At 38.6% G+C, this 21,783-nt stretch overlaps 1 protein-coding gene across 2 annotated transcripts in view; it reads left to right on the forward strand.

The window, feature by feature from the left end:
* The window catches only part of Mcm2 (DNA replication licensing factor Mcm2), a gene marked incomplete at its 3' end in the record, with an annotated part of 141,245 nt that overhangs the window by 20,394 nt on the left and 99,068 nt on the right, over positions 1-21,783 (forward strand). For both annotated transcript variants that reach the window (XM_070084357.1, XM_070084358.1), the window contains 2 exon segments: positions 1,060-1,286; positions 13,860-14,029. In XM_070084357.1, the coding sequence (XP_069940458.1) occupies positions 1,060-1,286; positions 13,860-14,029 (397 nt within the window).

A 21,783-nucleotide genomic window follows, 5' to 3' on the forward strand; every position in this document is an offset into this window, starting at 1 on the left:
GTAATAGTTGTGGACGAGTGGAAGAAACTACTGAATATCGTCATTGAAGCTAAAACCTTCTCTAGTTTTAAAAATAGGTTAGATAAGTACATGAGTGGATGTGGGTTGGACCTGACTGGCTTCAGACAGTAGCTGACTTGGACCAGGGCCAGTAGGCTTCTGCAGTGCTCCTTTTTTCTTATGTTTTTGTGTAACATTGTAGTGTGTAAGATTATAACAATTATAATAGTATAACATTTAACTGACATTAGTTAACATTGGTGTATATATTATTGTAAGCCAATCTTAATGTTAATAAAAACAGTGTCCTGTGGCCTTGTAGGCAATGCTCTCGCCTAACACAGTGTCCATGGTTCAATCCCTGGCAAGGGTGGAAATATTGGGAATGTTTCCTTACCCCTGTTGTCCCGTTCACCTAGAAAGCAAGTAGGTACCTGGGTGTTAATTGACTGGTGTGGGTCGCATCCTGGGAAAAATTGATGACACTTTTGGGTTATCCTAGATAATCTACACACATGCTGCTATGTATGATAATTTATGTAACTGTATTTATTGTACCTGAGTAAAGTTACTAATGGAAATAAGAGACAGTCCTCGATGACATGCTGTCTTTCATGAGTTATCCTGGGTGGCTAATCCTCCAGGGTGAAAATTTTGAACACAATCTTAACTTTGGTTTGCTTTATTGCTATTACATCTTTCATTATGACTGATTTTTTACATGGTTGTTGCTGACTGTTTTAACCTTTAAGGTTTAAATAATAAGATATTACATGAATCACAGTGGAAAATATGTACCTAAATATGTATACTTAATAACTTACCTACTAGATAATTTATGCTATGTATGATAATTGTACCTGTGTACCTGTACCTAAATAAACTTAACTAATTAGCTAGCTACCAAGCTAACTAGCTAACTAACTTATTTATTTACTATTGCCATATTATCACATGGTTTAGCACCTCACCATCTATATGGTTACTATCAGTCCCTAAAATCTGTATAACTCTTATATGCTTAATGTTTCCTCTGGATAATAATAATTGCTTTTCCAGGATCAACCTACATCACCATCAGCTTCCATGAGTTCCCCTGAGGCTGCCACATCCAGTGTGTCAAGCCGCCGCCGCCATCGATCCTCCCGGGGGTCAAACGTTGACCCTGTGACCTCCTCTCCAGGGCGTGACCTGCCGGCTTTTGAGGATGAGAGTGACCTCTTGGGGAATGACCTGCCAGTGGAAGAGGAAGATGGAGAAGAACTTTTTGGGGATAATATGGAAAAGTATTTAGAATTCTGTTTGAGTTTAACAAGTCACATTAAAAAAGTTTAAATTACTGAATATACATTATTGAGGTTTGTATTATAGCAATATTTGGCAAAGTTGCTAGGTTAGAAAAAACGAAACATTCACCATCATTAACTCAATAATTGTCCTGCCAGAATATAATTTGTATAGGATTATTGTTTTACTGGAGAAATGAACCTCCAGAGTTTCAAGTTTTTCCTCTTGGCATGTGCTGTCACCTGTGTGGGTTTAGCACTTCACTTTACTACAGTGGTTCTCAATTTGTGGCCCATGGTGACATTTTAGGGGGTCCACAGAACGTTCACTATATTTGGTAATAAACTGAACATTGGTGCATATAGTCTTAAATTTATTGAAAATAAAGTGTGGATCAGCAATATGCGCATTGACCAGTGTGAATGGAGGGTGGTTGGATAATGGATTCGCCCGTGTTTACTGCAGTGACAGTCAAACTGCGGAAGCAATATCACGTGAACCTGGCATGTTGAGACAGTTGGTTTGTGACATCGTGTATGGGTGTGCGTGCTTGAGTGTGTGGGCCATTCCTGTTTGATTCCTGTCAGCTGCCACTCGACTGCACGTAATTCGATTGTTTAGTGCAGAAGATGCACTGTTTTACAGGTGTGGTGTAAGCTGATGTAATATAAAAGGAAGCTGGGAGGAAGATTGGAATAGTGTGAAATATTTCTGGTCAGTTGTTATGCTGCTTTATGCTGTGTTGTGATGGTTTATGCTGTTTACGAAACTGATGGTGTTTTATTATTGCATGTGTATTATTATCTTCTGTTTTTCATATTTTTATTAATGCCAAACTTAACATATAATAATAGATATATGACAATTGCAGGAATGAATGTTAAGTGCAAGTATTCAGAGGACTACACTAAATTTGTCTTCACCTGTCAAGAAAAAGATGGCATGGAATTACCACAATGTGCCATTAGTTTCAAAGTTTTGGGGACTGACTCACTAAAGCCAGCTAAGCTTAAACTCCATCTTGAAAAGTCCCACCCCAATTTGTTGCAAAAGGATAGTGATTATTTTGAGCGGCAGTTATCACTTTTCAAGCGGCAGTGCCTTAATGCAACAGGTACATTCTATGAAAAAACCGCCAATGCAATGCACGCTTCCTACATTATCGCATACAAAGTCACACAGGCCAAGAAGCCTCATATGTTTGTAGAGAAATTTGTGCCACCCTGTGCAAAAGAAATGGGGAGGCTTATTGTCAGTGAGGGCGTAGCATGGAAGCTGAATGATATATCGATTTCTAATGACACAGTGTTGAGACGGATAAATGAGATCTCACAAAACATCAGTGAGTAAGTTGTGGATGAAATAAAGAAATCTCCATTGTTTGCTATACAGTTGGATGAATCATCTGGTGTCTCGCTGTCTTCTCAACTATTGGTATTTGCATGATACATGGCTGAGGAGACTTCAAAGATGAGTTTCTCTTTTGTAAGACTCTTGATACCACCACAAGGGCTCAGGATGTTAGAAATTATTAACAATTTCTTTGAATTAAATAGTCTAGATTGGGTAAATTTGGTGAGTTTTACCACTGATGGTGCACCTGTGATGCTAGGCCCAAGATCAGGCTTTCAAGCGTTGGTGAAACAGCGTGCTCTGTTGGTAACCGGAGTTCACTGTTTCATTCACAGAGGCACTGGCATCCAAAACACTACATGATCACTTGTACACTATTTTCAGTGAACACCAGACTGTTCAGAAAATTATTCCAGAATATGGGTTCCGACTTTGAGGTGTTGCTGTTCTACACTTCTTTACGGTGGTTGTCTGCAGGGAATGTAGCCAACAATTTTTGAACTTTTATCTAGTCTTTTACCTAGTCTCAAGGGAAAAAAGGTTTCACAAATATGCTAGAACTGTCAGAATTAGAACTAGCATACCTTGTTGATATTTTGGGTATCTTAACCCCTTCAGGGTCCAAGGCCAAAATCTGAAGTGGTGCTCTAGTGTCCAAGAAATTTTGAAAAAAAAAAAAATTATTTTTTCTTACAGAATTAAAGAGCATATTTTTGTGAAGGTAATAAGACAAAAAAAAAAAATTCTGATCAGTACTTACCGAGATACAGTGCCAAGAAGTTTGTCAAAAATGATGTGGTGGCGGCAACATCGACGAATTCCACATACGCGCATTACATTTTTTGCGGTTTTTATTGTTTTTTCTTTTCTTTTCCAATTTTTTTCTATTCCTACTAACATTTGGGGCCTGAGAGACCAATATTGTATATAATGTATATATATAAACTCAATGTATTGAACACAATAACCGCACTAAAGTTATTATCATATTATTGTTTACCACTGTTGTTTATTACAATAAACATGCACAAATCTTGTATAATACTAATGTTCTATCATATATTTACATATTTACAATCACTGGACATGGTTTTAGAACTGCTGGAGCTTGTGGAACTCCTTGAAACAAGGCACCATGCACAGAGGCACCTTACATTCCTCACACATAAACCGAGTGTCTTTGCGTCTTTGTTGCCGTCGTTTTGTTTGTGCGCAGACGATGCATCTCTTCTGAGCAAATTTCTTCTGAGTTGAAGGAATCTGTATTATGAAATGATCACCTTCCCTCCTCAAACGCTTGGGTATATCCTGAGGAATTCGAGGACCGTGTTGTATAGCAGGTGTTCTTACCTGGTACTTCATTATGAGTTGTCTGACAACAGACAAACAAAATTCACCATACGGTGGTCTGTTGCCAGTCTTTATTTGGTACATATTATATGCAATGAGCATTGAAATGTCCATGAGATGGAAGAAAAGTTTCATGTACCACTTGTAACTCTTACGAACACAGTCAACAAAACCAATCTGCATGTCACACTTGTCAACCAAGCGCATGTTTTGTGTATAATCAATCACTGTCACTGGTTTTCGAATATGTTCATTAGTCGCTCGATCAACTTTGCCACTGTCTTGCATTTCATTACGGTGAATGGTTGTCAACAATGTGACATCTCGTTTGTCATGCCACCGTAATGCCATGATGTCATTGGCAGTAAACACCTGCACGTCATCACCACGAGCACCTGCATTGAGCCTGGGCATATGTTTACGATTAGAACGCACTGTGCCACACACATCTGTCTTGTTCACTCGCATGAAATCACTGAGTAATGGGCTTGTGTACCAGTTATCGGTATATAATGTGTGCCCCTTACCAAGATAAGGTGCCATCATGTTTCTCACTACGTCACCTGAGATACCCAATAACATCTTGGTATCTTACAATGTTTTACTACCCGTGTATACAACAATATCCAACACCAGGCCACTGTCACAATCACAGAGTACAAACAGTTTTATACCAAAGCGTTTCCTCTTGCTCGGTATATACTGCTTGAATGATAGTCTACCTTTGAACAAAATCAAAGACTCGTCAATTACAAGATTCTTGAATGGATAAAAGTATATCCTGAACTTGTGTTTGAGATACATGAAAACATTTCTAATCTTGTATAACCTGTCACTTCTGTCAGGCCTGGTTTTGTCAGAGAAGTGCAACATACGTAAGAGTAAGATAAACCTGTTCTCTGGTATGATTTCACTGAAGACCGGGGTAGAAATTAGCCGATCTGTGGACCAGTATGCTTTTATATTATGCTTATAGATGTGAGGCATAAGCATTATTGTTGCAAAAAGCAAATACATTTCTGCAACAGTCGTCTCTTTCCACCTGTGTAGTCTTGACTGTGGTGATAAGATCGTATTTGCCATGGTGTACTCAAAATACTTATTACTTTCCCTGACAATAATTTCCATCAATGGCTGGTCGAAGAATAATTCAAAGAATTCCAGTTCATTGGCCGTGGTTCCAAGGGGACAAGTAGGTAGAATTCCACTTTGAGAGTCATCAAAGTAGTGAGGCTTGGGAACAAAATTGGGATTTTGCTGCCAATCCCACATACGGTTTGCTGGTGGATACTGGACATCATAGGCTGGTTGTGCGGGTGGTTGTGGTGGGCTGGTGGCTGGCGCTCCGCTTTGTCCTTGAACTGACGAGTCAGCAGCGTGGCCTGGTGAGTCACGCTTGGCGGTGCCACTACCATCACCACTAACACCATCCACTGATGCCTGTGGTCTATCCATGCCAAGTGTAGCCACATCATCCTCACTATCACTACCTAAAACTGGTGTTGGGCCACGGGATGTACTCCGGGATGTACTCCGTCCCCTGAGCACAGCATAGGGTACACTACCCGAGCGCATGCGGCGGCGAACATACCGACGCTTCACTGGTGAATATGATTCCTCACTATCACTACTCGAATGATCGTCGAGCGCAATAAAATCACAGTCCACGTCACTATCATCATCATTACTGGCCACGCGAAAATATTAGTTTTCTCTTGCGATGAGGAACAACCGACCGTGAGTCACGAGTGCCCACACCAGAGGTAGAAGGTTGAGGATCGTCAGGGTTTTCTGCACTATTATCGATATCCTGGTCATTCTTTTCGGTCACTAACTGATCAAAGCCGTAGAATTCGTCTTCATTTCCACTTCCATCAGTGTCAGAACTATCAGATAGGAAGAGGAGAGTCCCAATTTTCCGGGGAGTGAGAGCTGACTTGCGACGAGGCATGGTGAACAAGGGTAACTGAGCCGGCGTTCCCACAATGCTATGCGGGCGCCTAGATTTTTTGTTTATGGCGCACACCCACCACGCAGACCTGTTCTCTCACATGTAGGCCTATGAGCGTTTTCACGCTAAATTTGACGGCACTAGAATTTTGGCGTAGATCTACGGTTTGGACACTCAATGTGAAGCCGTAGATCTACGGGACGGACCCTGAAAGGGTTAATAATTATAATAAGTTTATTTCTTTGTAAATGTTACAATGTGTAATTACAATTTTGATTTGCTAAGTACAAAGATAGCCACTGTCATGCCAAGGCATTTTGGGCAAACTAACCCTAATACATAGTAACTAATTAAAACTAGATAAGATGATAGTACATAGTAATTATACTTAAAACTGAACATAGAATAGTGGTTAGCTGTTTTACAATCTTATTTGGACTTAATAAATCTTATGTATACTTAGTACAAAATCTAATTTACAAGGAATGGTGCAGGTGGTAATATTTTATGGAATGGCAGAATTAAAAGCCAGGAGGTCACATGATAAAACTAGTCAGTAGATTTGGTTAATATTGCGAGACAAGATGATTTTTTAGCAGAGTCCTAAATTTATAAGTTGTCTGGGGATCCTTGACCTGTTCCGGTAGCGAGTTCCAGATCTTTGGGCCTTTTATGTGCATAGCGTTCTTGCATAGTGAGTCTTACTCAAGAGATGTTGAAAAGTGCCTTATGCCTTGTATTGTGACTGTGCATTCTGTTGTAACTGTCGAGTAGTTTTAAGGGAGGGTTTACAGTGGAGTTTAAAGTTCTGTATATGAAGTAGGCACAATAATAAGAGGGTATGTCTTGTATATTTAGCAAGTTGAGTCTTCTGAAAAGTGGTGGGGTGTGCTGTCTAGCACAGGAGCTGGTTATCACCCGCACAGCAGCTTTTTGTTGGATTATTAAGGTTCTAAGGTGGTTGGCTGTGGTTGAGCCCCAGGCACAGATGCCATAGGTGAGGTAAGGATATATTAGAGTGTGGTACAGGGTAAGGAGAGTCGTTTGTGGTACATAGTAGCGTATCTTGGAAAGGATTCCTACTGATTTGGACATTTTCTTGGCTATGTGATGGGTATGGGACTGAAATTTAAGATTACAGTCAAGGAGAAGACCTAGAAATTTGCCCTCTGTGTGTCGTGATATAGGGGAACCATTTAACAGTATGTTGAGTTGAATATTTGAGGCTCTGTTGCCAAACAGCATGAAGTATGTTTTGTCTATGTTTAGTGAGAGTTTGTGGGTCATCATCTAAGCATATATATTTAGCAGTTCATTGTTTACAGTGTTTTCAAGCACAGCTGGGTCTGAATGGGAATAGACATATGTAGTGTCATCTGCGAATAGAACTGGTGTAAGGAGTTGGGATGCATTGGGGAGATCATTGATGTAGATGAGAAAGAGGAGTGGGCCTAGGACACTACCTTGGAGTACTCCTACAGCTACAGGTTGGAGAGCGGAGTCGACTCCATTTGCATGTACATACTGGTGTCTGTTGTTAAGATAGGCTTTTAGGTAGTCAAGAGAATGTCCTCTTATGCCGTAATGATTCAGTTTGAGGTGCAAGAGATTGTGGTCAACTGTGTCAAACGCTTTTCTTAGGTCGATAAAGAGCCCCAGGGGATATTCATTCTTGTCGAGAGCTGTGTATATTAGGTCAAGCATTTGTATAATAGCATCATTCGTGCTTTTTTTTTTTTTATCTAAATCCAAACTGGCATGGGTTAAGTATGTTGTTGGATGTAAGGTAGGAGTAAAGTCGCTTGTGTATTATTTTTTCAAATATCTTGGAGAGTAAGGGCAAGTTTGATATGGGTCTGTACTTGTTCAAATCAGTTGGATCTCCACCTTTGTGGATTGGGGTGACCCTTGCTGTCTTGAGTATGGATGGGAAGGTTGAGGAAGCTATAGATTTGTTAAACATTGTTGCAATAATGGGCGACAGTTCTGGTGCAGCTTTTTAATATATGACTGGCGGCAAGTTATCTAGATCACCTGATTTGTTTTTAAATGATTTAATGATGAGTTAGACTTCAGTGGGTTTAGTTGGAGCTAGAAATAAAGTATTTGAATAGTTGCCAGTGAGGTACTCGCTTGAATGGGCATTTGAGCTAGGAATTTGACTCGCTAGCTTTAACCCTTTCAGGGTCGACAGGCCCTCTCGGAGACTTGTTCTCAGGGTCGCCCAAATTTCAAAAAAAAAAAAAAAAATTATTATGAAAAGATAGAGAATCCTTCCCAATCATAACGACACCAAAAGTATGAAATTTGATGGAAAACTTACGGAATTATGCTCTCGCGAAGTTAGCGGTCTTGACGATGTTTATGCATCGGCGATTTTGCCCACTTTGAGCCCTGTTTTTGGCCAATTTTACTGTACTAGTCGACAGAAATCATGAATATTTTGGTAGAACTCCATTTTTTTCTATCGAATGAGTGCAAGAAACCACCCATTTACCGATTTCAACTATCCAATACAGTGGTCAGAATTTAGCAATTTTGCCAATTTCACACAAATTTCAAAAGATGCCAATTTCCAAATAGGGTCCAGAATAAACAAGAAAGACATTCCTGGCACTAAAATAACATTTCCTCTGTTCATTAGTCATGTCCCAATGCCCCTCTTACATTCTTTTGCTTTCCACTTTGAATTTTTATTCTCGCAAAAAATAGAAGATTTACTGTTATGCAGATTAATGCATTAGTGTAAAAAATTGTATAAATAATAACGGCTCACTTGTGAAAGAATATTAGACTCGCCAGTTGACGTGTATTGGACGCTTAGCATGATTTGTTTACTTTTGAACTTTGGTAAAAATCGAACATTTCTGCTACTTTGAGCTCAATTTCAAGGTACTTTTCATTGTAGAATCAGTCAAAATCATCTCAATTTCTGTAATATGTCTTCCTTTCTATAAAATGAGACCAAGAAAACTAGAATACAACAATAAATACCATAGGAAAATACAGTGCAAAGTCTCTGTTTTAATCCAAAAACACGGTCCAAGTTTTTTTTTTCTCATTACGCACTGTGTGCTGCAGGATTTTTTTTATACTGTGCACACTGACCACATAGACCCATTCTTTCATATGTAGGCCTACCAGCTTTCTCTCACTAGATTTGAGGGCGCTAGAATTTAGGCGTACTAGTACGTCAAAAAAACCCTGGGTCGTAAGCCGTACTAGTACGGCCGAAACCCTGAAAGGGTTAATCCTACAGTAGAGAAGAAGACATTAAATTTGTCGGCCGTGTCTATAGGTTGCATGTGAGGTTCATCTGGTTTAGTTAAGTCTATCTTTCTATTTCTAGTCGGTTTCCTTGAGCCCAAAATTTTGGAGAGGGTTTGCCAGGTACTTTTCATGTCACCTTTCATTTCACTTAATCTGTTTTCATAATACATTTGCTTTGATTTGCGCATTAGTTTTGTTAGTATTGATGTGTATCTTTTAGTAAATTCTTTAGTAATTAAGCCTAATCTGAACTGTTTTTCAATTTGGTGTTTTTTATTAATAGATTTGAGGATACTTCTAGTTAGCCATGGGCTGTTTAGCCTCTTTTCTGTGATCAGTTTCGTTTTGATTGGGCAAGATTGTTGTAGAGTTTTAGGGTTTTATATAAAATTTTTTTTTATATCTTCGTCGATATTATTACTGTCATCTAGCTCTCTCTGCCAATCAGTGGCACCTAGAGCTAGTTTTAGGTTGTTTATCAACGTCTCATCATGCAGGCAAAATGAGATCTTGTTTCTTGAGGCAGTTTAGATAAGTTGGTTATGGGAAAGGTAGGATAGTGGTCTGTGGTGTTGTCTGTGATTATACCTGCTTGTAGTGGGGATACTAAGTTGGTCCAGATATAATTGAGTAACGAGGCACTTGTGTCAGAGATTCTTGTTGGCTTTGTTATAGTGGGTAGCAATAAGCTGTTGTTCATAGCATTTGTGAAATTAGCTACTGGAGGGTCAGTGCTTGGATAAGGTTGATGTTGAAGTCTCCTGCTAGTATCAGATGGTGTTTATTCAACGCTGACTCAATTACCATGTTTGAGTGTGGTAGTCTGTAGACTCCACCAACTGCTATAGGTTTCTTAAGTGTTCTTGATGTGAATTTAGCTATTATATATTCACCGTTCTCGTCCTGTACATTAGTCGATTTCACACATTCTAGTTCATCAGAGTAATAGATGGCAGTGCCTCCTCCTGGTTGGTCGGACCTGCATTTATGTATGGCTGTGTAACCAGGTATGGTAAATATGTCTGTCAGATCTTGTCTGAGCCAGGTTTCAGTAAGTATAATGAAAGTTATAGTAGCATTTAGAGACTTGAGTAGTGCAATGAGGTTATCATAGTGTTTACTCAATGATCTAACATTGTAGTTAAAGACTGGAATGTTCTTGCTGACACTGAGAAGGGTATCAGCCTGACTAGCAGTGTAGTAATGGCAATTACTGTTTGGATTATGTGTGCTGTTCAATAAGGGGTTATCAGGATCGATACTTAAATTCATAAGGGGTACATAGAGAAATAGCCGTTACAAAGCAATGATGTTAAACCACTAACAATTATGAACTTATGAACTAAGACAGTTAAACCACTACCAATTATGAACTTATGAACTAAGATAGTTAATTTAAATCTAAAAAATAATGGAGCTACTGAAAATTATAATAAAACAATTTAGCACCTTGATTATTTCAAAGTTAAAAGTTATGGCTTCAAGTATAAAATAAGACAGAATAAAACACTTTAGTACCTGGATTAGCACCTTGAATAGCACCTTAGGTGTCTTAAGTAGCTGGGAATTAATTACCGTTATTCACTAACAGTTGTGAAAATATGGATTAAAATAAGGGTAAATTCTAGTATACTACAGCACTGAACATAGTTGATAATGTGTTGAGATATATCTTAACAAGGTTCAGTCAAACCAATGAATGAGAGGAAACATGTTAGTTCTTGATCATTTGTTATTTCAAACCTACGACCCGTGTCTGATAATTTTACCACGATAATGCCATCACAAGTAAAGCACTGTTTAATTGATGCATTATCACACTTAAGTTTTTGAAGTCTGTATAATATGTTCTGATGTTTTTTTTAGTTAGGCACTCATTTATGTACACATTACTCTGTTTATTGATGGAGGAACTTATTAGATAATTTTTTGCATCAATGGAATTGAATTTTAACCTAACACTGTTGTTGACCCGGCTTGCCTAGCAGTCGGGCCTCCTTGATATCACTGGTTTTAATGTTAACTTTTATCTCGTCTCTTATTAGTTGGAGTGCTTTGATGGTGCAATTCTCATTGTTTGTTTCTGATGGTAAGGTAGAGCTGGTTAAAATGACAGAGTCTAGGAGCTTGTCTTGTTCAATCATTTATTTTTATTTATTTTTTTTTTTTATCATCACACTGGCCGATTCCCACCAAGGCAGGGTGGCCCGAAAAAGAAAAACTTTCACCATCATTCACTCCATCACTGTCTTGCCAGAAGGGTGCTTTACACTACAGTTTTTAAACTGTTCAATCATATCCCTTTGATACTGGAAGCATGCGCTCCACTGGGTTTCCATGTTTAACTTCCAGTGTTGTGTAGCTTATGACAGCTTGTTGGTGAGAGAACTTATTTGTTCAGCATGTGTGTCTGCACTTGAATGTAGGTTTGCTTGTTCTTTAGACGAGTTTATTAATGATGTCAGCTGCAAGGGGAAGGAGCAAATCTGTTCTCTCACCGAGGAATCGAGGCTTTCCTTAAGAAATTCGAACTCTGGATCAGAAGAGTCGAGGGTAAAAATTTAGTTCAATTTCCATGTGTGGATGCCATGCTAGGGGAAAAGGAAGCCATTCAGGTGCATATATTCTTGAGCATTTACAAAAGCTGCTGGATGAATTTCAGCGATAATTTCCAAAGGAAGACACTACAAGGGAGGGGTTTTCTTTCGTAAGGAATCAATTCGTAGCAGATATTCATGGTGTTCCAGAGGTTATGCAGGAGTTCTTGGACCCGAATAATGATTTGGCAGCTAAGGATGTGTACCAGTGGTCTACCATGGAAAAATTTTGGGCCAGTATGATGGTTACTTAGCCAAATCTGTCAACACATGCGGTCAAATTTCTTTTGCCATTAGCATCATTTTACATGTGTGAAAGTGGATTTTCATGTTTGTTGTACATTAAATCCAAACAGGAATCAGCTTCCAGTTGAAAGCGATATTCGTTGTACATTATCAAGTACCACTCTTCACATTGAAAAGCTTGTCATTGAGAAGAGAATCCAAAAGTCTGGTTGTGAGGAAAAGTGAAATAATCATATTTAAAAAAAATGTTGGCTGTTTATTTAATAATTTCAAAATTATGTTTATAGAAAGAAATTTCACAGCAAAATGTTAGGTATGTGTTCATTTATTTCCAGGAAATTGTATGAAATATATTTCAGACCAAAATGTGAGATATCTGTTATTTAATATAACTTCTCGAATATCTGTTTATGATATATTTCAAGTTAAATTGTCTGTTGTCTTTGCTTTGCCTTTATATATCATTACTCAAAAAAATTAACCCGTAAATGGTCCAAACGTATATATACGTTTTTTCAACATTTGAAAGTATGTAAAAAAAGTAGATCTTTTTTTTTTACATTTGAAAATGTGTAAAAAAAAAAAATGATCTACTTTTGGAGCACTACACATGTGAGTGTAGATCTGCTTGGACCGTTTACGGGTTAAATGGTCCACAATATTTTTATAATTGGGTTGGTGGTCCATGGGCTAATTTATTTTGTACTTGCCTTTAATGCTACTACAGTATTAATATTATTACTTATTTTTTTAACCAGTATTTTATTTCATTTTAAATCATAGAAATTTTTTCCATCTGTAAGTATTATTATTATTATTATTATTATTATTATTATTATTATTATTATTTAGTTGTTACTTCAATTATTTAATAAATTGTTGAATTTCTTATTTTTAATACAAATAAAATTGAATTTAAATTTGAAATGTATAACAATCTGCAGTTATTACCAAAAGTTTATAGTTGAAAGTTGTTGGTTATGTTCTGAATAGACAACGTATTTTATAGTGGCTTGTTCACTGTTCAAAATATGTAAAATGCACTTGATACAGTATGCAGAGAAATAAACTTGTATCTTGAAAAGGTCATAGTTCATATTTTTGATAGGACTATATCTGACCTTTGATGTCCTTAAGCTGGGTAAACTGTAACATTTGATTCCCTATACAATACAAATGGATTTTTCATTCTTAAAGAACATTGTATATATAAACATGGGCAGGATAACTTGGAGTACAGGATGGCCCTGTTTGCATGGCTCTTAGCTTTCCAACCAACATAGATAAGCAAAGATCACTAGTGGATGGATGGGTGGATAGCCTTTTTTCTTTTTTTTTCTTTATGAAATGTGTCTAAAATGCTGATAATGTGTTTGCAGTGTCATATATTAAGTGCTCAGTACAGCTAGGCATAAAAAACATAAAATAAATATACTACATACAGTACTTGCTTTAAAATACGGTGCTGGTCACCCTTCCCTTACACAGCTGCTTTTCCAAAATGATTGAGGAGTGGTAAAAGCACCAATAATAATGAACAATGACTCGGTTGAAAGCCAGCAAAAATGTGGAACATCATAAAGAGGTAGAGTACTGAACTCTGTGCTTAAATCTTTAGTAGAGGTGGTCATCTTGGTGCCTTGGTGTTGTTGAATGACTTGGATCCAAGGAATGACTACCTTCCATTCCCCAGATATTATATATTCCAAGTTGATTTAATTCTTTCCCATGAATTTTTTTTTTTTCAACAAGTCGGCCGTCTCCCACCAAGGCAGGGCGAATATTTACACTAATTTATTTCACAGCGACTACCGTCACATTCCCGAGTTGGACGTATATGATCGTGACAACCTCGACGACTCTGAGTACTCGATGATGAGCGAGGGCGATCGTGCTGCCGCTGAAGCTCAGATGAGAGTCAGAGATCGTGATGAAGGTCGCATTACTGGACGCATGAGGCGAGGGCTATTGTATGGTCAGTATACACTGTTTAAAGCTTACATCTGATTGTGCTTAATAGTATTTTATACTACATATAAACTACATTTTGTATACTTCACAATAGAAATGAAATTGTATTGCAGTTTTAGGATTTATTGTATTGTTGCTATGTTCTGACAAATTGATCATATGTCAAAAATATCTTAAGCTGAATATGATATGCTGAATAAATAAGTAGCTGTTGTCACTGAATAAATAAATAAGCAAATAATTACTGTAACTAAATATTAGTACAGTGGACCCTCGAATTTCACAATTAATCCGCTCCAGAGAATCTGATGAAAGTCGAAATTCATGATTGGCGAATCCATTTTCCCCATAAGAAATTATGGAAATTTAATTAATCCGTTTCAGACACCCAAAAGTATTAACAAAAAATCATTTTTTTAAAGATTAAATATAGATTTACGTACAGAAAGCAATAACAAATAAATATAAAGCAATAATAATACGGATAATTGAATATTTAACATCACACTTTATTGAAGAGACTTGTTGGTGTATGGAAGACAGGTAGGAGGCGAGAGGGAGGCGAGTTTATTATGCTTCAATATGATGCTAATACAGTGGTCCCTCGCTTTTCGTAGTTCTCGGCAATCGTAAATTTTGCCAATCATAGGGGTATTTTCGTATAAACATGGACTCGCTTTTCATAGGTTGACTCGCGAATAGTAGTTCATCTGGGACGCGTACGCACGGTGTGAACCAGGGCGGCCTCCCTACCCAGCCAGTCTGGCATTGTTTACCAGTGAGTGAAGGTTCCCTCAAGTGCTCCTACGAAATATTTCATAATATTCCACTCACTTTAGTGCTTGCAATTACTAAATAAGCTACCATGGCTCCAAAGAAAGCTCCTAGTGCCAAGCCTGTGGTAAAGAAGGTGAGAAATATGTACAGTGACAAAGTCTTGGGCCATTTTCGGGAAGTGTTAAAGAGACGCCAGGAACAGAGCTCTCTCCACAGTTACTTTGCAAGACAGGACTAGAGTGACTCTCAAGGTGGTCCTAGTGGCATTAAGAAACAGAGAAGAGAAGTAACCCCAGAGAAGCAATTGGTACCTGAGGTGTTGCTGGAAGGGGATTCCCCTTCCAAACTGTAAACAATCCAATCTCTCTCCTCCTCCAGTCTCCCATACACTAAGAAGAATCTCCAATAAAGGTAAGTGTTACGCTGCTAATGTTTCATTCATCATTTCCCATTGTATTATGTACTATATGTATATTTCATGTAAAAAATTTTTTTGTTTTAATACTTCTGGGTGTCAGGAACGGATTAATTGTATTTACATTATTTCTTATGGGGAAAATTGATTCGCAAATCGTAAATTTTGTTTATAGTAACGGCTCCAGGAACGAATTAATTACGAAAAACGAGGGACCACTGTATCTCTACGGCTTATTTGTCTATCACAATTCATCTATTATGACATAATAAACAATATTAATAACACAGAAACATGATATATACTTTAGAATGAATAAAATATGTCATAATGTATGTGAGGAGCAGGTGGTGGAAGTGTTGTTTTTGGGTTTATAAGGGCCACTGAGAGAAGCCATACATATTGGTGGTGGAGGTGGCAGAAACCACCACCTCTATTCACACTGAAACAATGTAAGTACGTAATTTATAAACAAGAAATATTTACATTTTAATTTATAAATAAGAAATATTTACACTTATCTTGGAGGAAGTGTTAGTTTAATTAGTTTGTTGGAGGAGATGCTGGTAGAGGTTTAGGGTGGTGGAAGATAGCAGGGCAGCATATGTTCAGTGGCCCTATACACCTCCAACAACATTGGAGAGTTACTTGCATGTTGTTTCTCTATCGCTTAATCACTTAACATACTTGCTACACTGTTAATTCTACACTTTATTGCTGGCTGGCACTATAGCTTTTATCGATACCTGCTGCTTTAGTATCATACATGTCGTAGAATTGCTGAAGAAGGCACATTCTCCCCTCTCTCTTCCTCCTCCACTCTGGTACTTTGCTACGAGTATTTTTCTTGAATTCTATTGTTTCTTTCCTTCTTTACCGAAGGGCTGGCACTAGGAGCTTTCTTTGGGCCCATGGTGGCTTATTTAGCAGTTGCAAGCACAAAAAGCAATGGATTATTATCAAATGTATCGTATATACCTGTGGGGTGGTCACTCACTGATAAACCATGGTACACTGAGTGTGAATGGTGCGGGAGACTGGCATTGTGTGTGCGCTGACAGTGGGATGCTGTCGGATGCGTACCAGACGGTTGCCGAATCACGAGACCAGTCATGAACAACAAGGCTATATTTTGCTGAAAAAAAGTTGCTGAAAGTCGGAATTTACGTACGTCGCGGCCGCTGAACAGCGGGGGTTCACTGTATTGAACAGTAAATAAATGGATAATTATCTAAGTTTCATCTCCAAAGTAATTGCACCACCATAAAGTTGAAATATTGTAAGTGGAACCATCGTAAGTGGAGAATCACCTGTACTGTTTAACCCTTTAAGTGTTGAGACCCCCGATCCTTAACCCTTTGACTGTCGCAACCCCAAATCCTGAAGTGTATCACTGTCGCAAAATATTAAAAAACAAAAATCTTATAAAATGATAGAGAATCTTTTCCTAATGGTAATGACACCAAAAGTATGAAATTTGAAGGAAAACTTACGGAATTACGCTCTCACGAAGTTAGTTGATATATACACATCGGCGATTTCGCCCACTTTGAGCCCTACATTTGGCCAATTCCATTGTTCCAGTCGACCTAACTCATAGCTATTTCTTTATAACTCCATTTGTTCTATTGATTCAGTACAAGAAACTGCCTATTCACCGATTTCAGCTGCCCAATAAAATGGTCAGAAATTGGCAATTTGGCCAGTTTCACGCAAATTAAAACAGATGCCAATTTCAAAATAGGGTCCAGAATAAACAATGCGGACATTCCTTGCACTAAAATAACATTTTTGCTGCTCATTAGTCACGTCTCCAGGCCTCTCTATATTACTCTTGCTTTCTATTTTGAATTTTAATTCACACAGAAAATAGAAGATTTCCTGTTATGCAGACTACTGCATTATTGTAATGATATATAAATAATGTCGACCCATTCGTGACTACGTATTAGGCCAGCCAGTTGGACACTTATTGGACAGTGACGTCATTTGTTTACTCTTGAACATCGGCAAAAGTCGAACATTTCCGCTACTTTGAGCTCAATTTCAAGGTATGTACTTTTCATCATGAAACCAATCAAAATCATCTCTGTCTCTAATGCATCTTCCATTCTATCAAATGAGACCAAGAAAATGAGAATACAACCATAAATTATTTATTATTTTTTTTTTTATTATCACACTGGCCGATTCCCACCAAGGCAGGGTGGCCCGAAAAAGAAAAAACTTTCACCATCATTCACTCCATCACTGTCTTGCCAGAAGGGTGCTTTACACTACAGTTTTTAAACTGCAACATTAACACCCCTCCTTCAGAGTGCAGGCACTGTACTTCCCATCTCCAGGACTCAAGTCCGGCCTGCCGGTTTCCCTGAATCCCTTCATAAATGTTACTTTGCTCACACTCCAACAGCACGTCAAGTATTAAAAACCATTTGTCTCCATTCACTCCTATCAAACACGCTCATGCATGCCTCCTGGAAGTCCAAGCCCCTCGCACACAAAACCTCCTTTACCCCCTCCCTCCAACCTTTCCTAGGCCGACCCCTACCCCGCCTTCCTTCCACTACAGACTGATACACTCTTGAAGTCATTCTGTTTCGCTCCATTCTCTCTACATGTCCGAACCACCTCAACAACCCTTCCTCAGCCCTCTGGACAACAGTTTTGGTAATCCCGCACCTCCTCCTAACTTCCAAACTACGAATTCTCTGCATTATATTCACACCACACATTGCCCTCAGACATGACATCTCCACTGCCTCCAGCCTTCTCCTCGCTGCAACATTCATCACCCACGCTTCACACCCATATAAGAGCGTTGGTAAAACTATACTCTCATACATTCCCCTCTTTGCCTCCAAGGACAAAGTTCTTTGTCTCCACAGACTCCTAAGTGCACCACTCACTCTTTTTCCCTCATCAATTCTATGATTCACCTCATCTTTCATAGACCCATCCGCTGACACGTCCACTCCCAAATATCTGAATACGTTCACCTCCTCCATACTCTCTCCCTCCAATCTGATATTCAATCTTTCATCACCTAATCTTTTTGTTATCCTCATAACCTTACTCTTTCCTGTATTCACCTTTAATTTTCTTCTTTTGCACACCCTACCAAATTCATCCACCAATCTCTGCAACTTCTCTTCAGAATCTCCCAAGAGCACAGTGTCATCAGCAAAGAGCAGCTGTGACAACTCCCACTTTGTGTGTGATTCTTTATCTTTTAACTCCACGCCTCTTGCCAAGACCCTCGCATTTACTTCTCTTACAACCCCATCTATAAATATATTAAACAACCACGGTGACATCACACATCCTTGTCTAAGGCCTACTTTTACAGGGAAAAAATTTTTCCCTCTTTCCTACATACTCTAACTTGAGCCTCACTATCCTCGTAAAAACTCTTCACTGCTTTCAGTAACCTACCTCCTACACCATACACTTGCAACATCTGCCACATTGCCCACCTATCCACCCTGTCATACGCCTTTTCCAAATCCATAAATGCCACAAAGACCTCTTTAGCCTTATCTAAATACTGTTCACTTATATGTTTCACTGTAAACACCTGGTCCACACACCCCCTACCTTTCCTAAAGCCTCCTTGTTCATCTGCTATCCTATTCTCCGTCTTACTCTTAATTCTTTCAATTATAACTCTACCATACACTTTACCAGGTACACTCAACAGACTTATCCCCCTATAATTTTTGCACTCTCTTTTATCCCCTTTGCCTTTATACAAAGGAACTATGCATGCTCTCTGCCAATCCCTAGGTACCTTACCCTCTTCCATACATTTATTAAATAATTGCACCAACCACTCCAAAACTATATCCCCACCTGCTTTTAACATTTCTATCTTTATCCCATCAATCCCGGCTGCCTTACCCCCTTTCATTTTGCCTACTGCCTCACGAACTTCCCCCACACTCACAACTGGCTCTTCCTCACTCCTACAAGATGTTATTCCTCCTTGCCCTATACACGAAATCACAGCTTCCCTATCTTCATCAACATTTAACAATTCTTCAAAATATTCCCTCCATCTTCCCAATACCTCTAACTCTCCATTTAATAACTCTCCTCTCCTATTTTTAACTGACAAATCCATTTGTTCTCTAGGCTTTCTTAACTTGTTAATCTCACTCCAAAACTTTTTCTTATTTTCAACAAAATTTGTTGATAACATCTCACCCACTCTCTCATTTGCTCTCTTTTTACATTGCTTCACCACTCTCTTAACCTCTCTCTTTTTCTCCATATACTCTTCCCTCCTTGCATCACTTCTACTTTGTAAAAACTTCTCATATGCTAACTTTTTCTCCCTTACTACTCTCTTTACATCATCATTCCACCAATCGCTCCTCTTCCCTCCTGCACCCACTTTCCTGTAACCACAAACTTCTGCTGAACACTCTAACACTACATTTTTAATCCTACCCCATACCTCTTCGACCCCATTGCCTATGCTCACATTTGCCCATCTATCCTCCAATAGCTGTTTATATCTTACCCTAACTGCCTCCTCTTTTAGTTTATAAACCTTCACCTCTCTCTTCCCTGATGCTTCTATTCTCCTTGTATCCCATCTACCTTTTACTCTCAGTGTAGCTACAACTAGAAAGTGATCTGATATATCTGTGGCCCCTCTATAAACATGTACATCCTGAAGTCTACTCAGCAGTCTTTTATCTACCAATACATAATCCAACAAACTACTGTCATTTCGCCCTACATCATATCTTGTATACTTATTTATCCTCTTTTTCTTAAAATATGTATTACCTATAACTAAACCCCTTTCTACACAAAGTTCAATCAAAGGGCTCCCATTATCATTTACACCTGGCACCCCAAACTTACCTACCACACCCTCTCTAAAAGTTTCTCCTACTTTAGCATTCAGGTCCCCTACCACAATTACTCTCTCACTTGGTTCAAAGGCTCCTATACATTCACTTAACATCTCCCAAAATCTCTCTCTCTCCTCTGCATTCCTCTCTTCTCCAGGTGCATACACGCTTATTATGACCCACTTCTCGCATCCAACCTTTACTTTAATCCACATAATTCTTGAATTTACACATTCATATTCTCTTTTCTCCTTCCATAACTGATCATTTAACATTACTGCTACCCCTTCCTTTGCTCTAACTCTCTCAGATACTCCAGATTTAATCCCATTTATTTCCCCCCACTGAAACTCTCCTACCCCCTTCAGCTTTGTTTCGCTTAGAGCCAGGACATCCAACTTCTTTTCATTCATAACATCAGCAATCATCTGTTTCTTGTCATCCGCACTACATCCACGCACATTTAAGCAACCCAGTTTTATAAAGTTTTTCCTCTTCTCTTTTTTAGTAAATGTATACAGGAGAAGGGGTTACTAGCCCATTGCTCCCGGCATTTTAGTCGCCTCATACGACACGCATGGCTTACGGAGGAAAGATTCTTTTCCACTTCCCCATGGACAATAGAAGAAATAAAAAGGACAAGAGCTATTTAGAAAAAGGGAGAAAAACCTAGATGTATGTATATATATATATGCATGTGCGTGTCTGTGAAGTGTGACCAAAGTGTAAGTAGGAGTAGCAAAATATCCCTGTTATCTAGCGTGTTTATGAGACAGAAAAAGAAACCAGCAATCCTACCATCATGCAAAACAGTTACAGGTTTTTGTTTCACAGTCATCTGGCAGGACGGTAGTACTTCCCTGGGTGGTTGCTGTCTACCAACCTACTACCTACAACCATAAATACCGTACGAAAATACACTGCAAAGTCGCTGTTTTCAACCAAAAGCACTGTCAAGTTTTTTTTTTTTTCTCACTGTGCGCTGCAGGATTTTTTTTTATACTGTGCACACTGACTACACAGACACATTCTTTCATATCAAGGCCTACCAGTTTTCTTCCGCAGGATTTGAAGGCGCTAGAATTTAGGCGTATAAATACAGGACCAACCCTGAAAGGGTTAAATTGTTGCCTGCTGATGCATCGGCTTTTATTCAGTTGTAGCTTTAAGATTTATTGTATTGTTTATTTCTAGGTGAATATTCCCAGAGAGGTGTGTATCTTGCTGTGTGTATATGTATGTGTGTGTATATATATCTATATATATATATATATATATCTTTCTTTCTTTCAACACACTGGCCGTATCCCACCGAGGCGGGGTTACCCAAAAGGAAAAACGAAAGTTTCTCCTTTTACATTTAGTAATATATACAGGAGAAGAGGTTACTAGCACTTTGCTCCCGGCATTTTAGTCGCCTCTTGCAACACGCACTGCTTACGGAGGAAGAATTCTGTTCCACTTCCCCATGGAGATAGGAAATAAACAAGAATAAGAACTAGAAAGAAAATAGAAGAAAACCCAGAGGGGTGTGTATATATGTGCTTGTACATGTATGTGTAGTGTGACCTAAGTGTAAGTAGAAGTAGCAAGACATACCTGAAATCTTGCATGTTCATGAGACAGAAAAAAGGACACCAGCAATCCTACCATCATGTCAAACAATTACAGGCTTTCGTTTCACACTCACTTGGCAGGACG

Source organism: Cherax quadricarinatus, chromosome 12, assembly GCF_038502225.1.
Source record: "Cherax quadricarinatus isolate ZL_2023a chromosome 12, ASM3850222v1, whole genome shotgun sequence".
Classification (NCBI taxonomy): Eukaryota; Metazoa; Arthropoda; class Malacostraca; order Decapoda; family Parastacidae; genus Cherax; species Cherax quadricarinatus.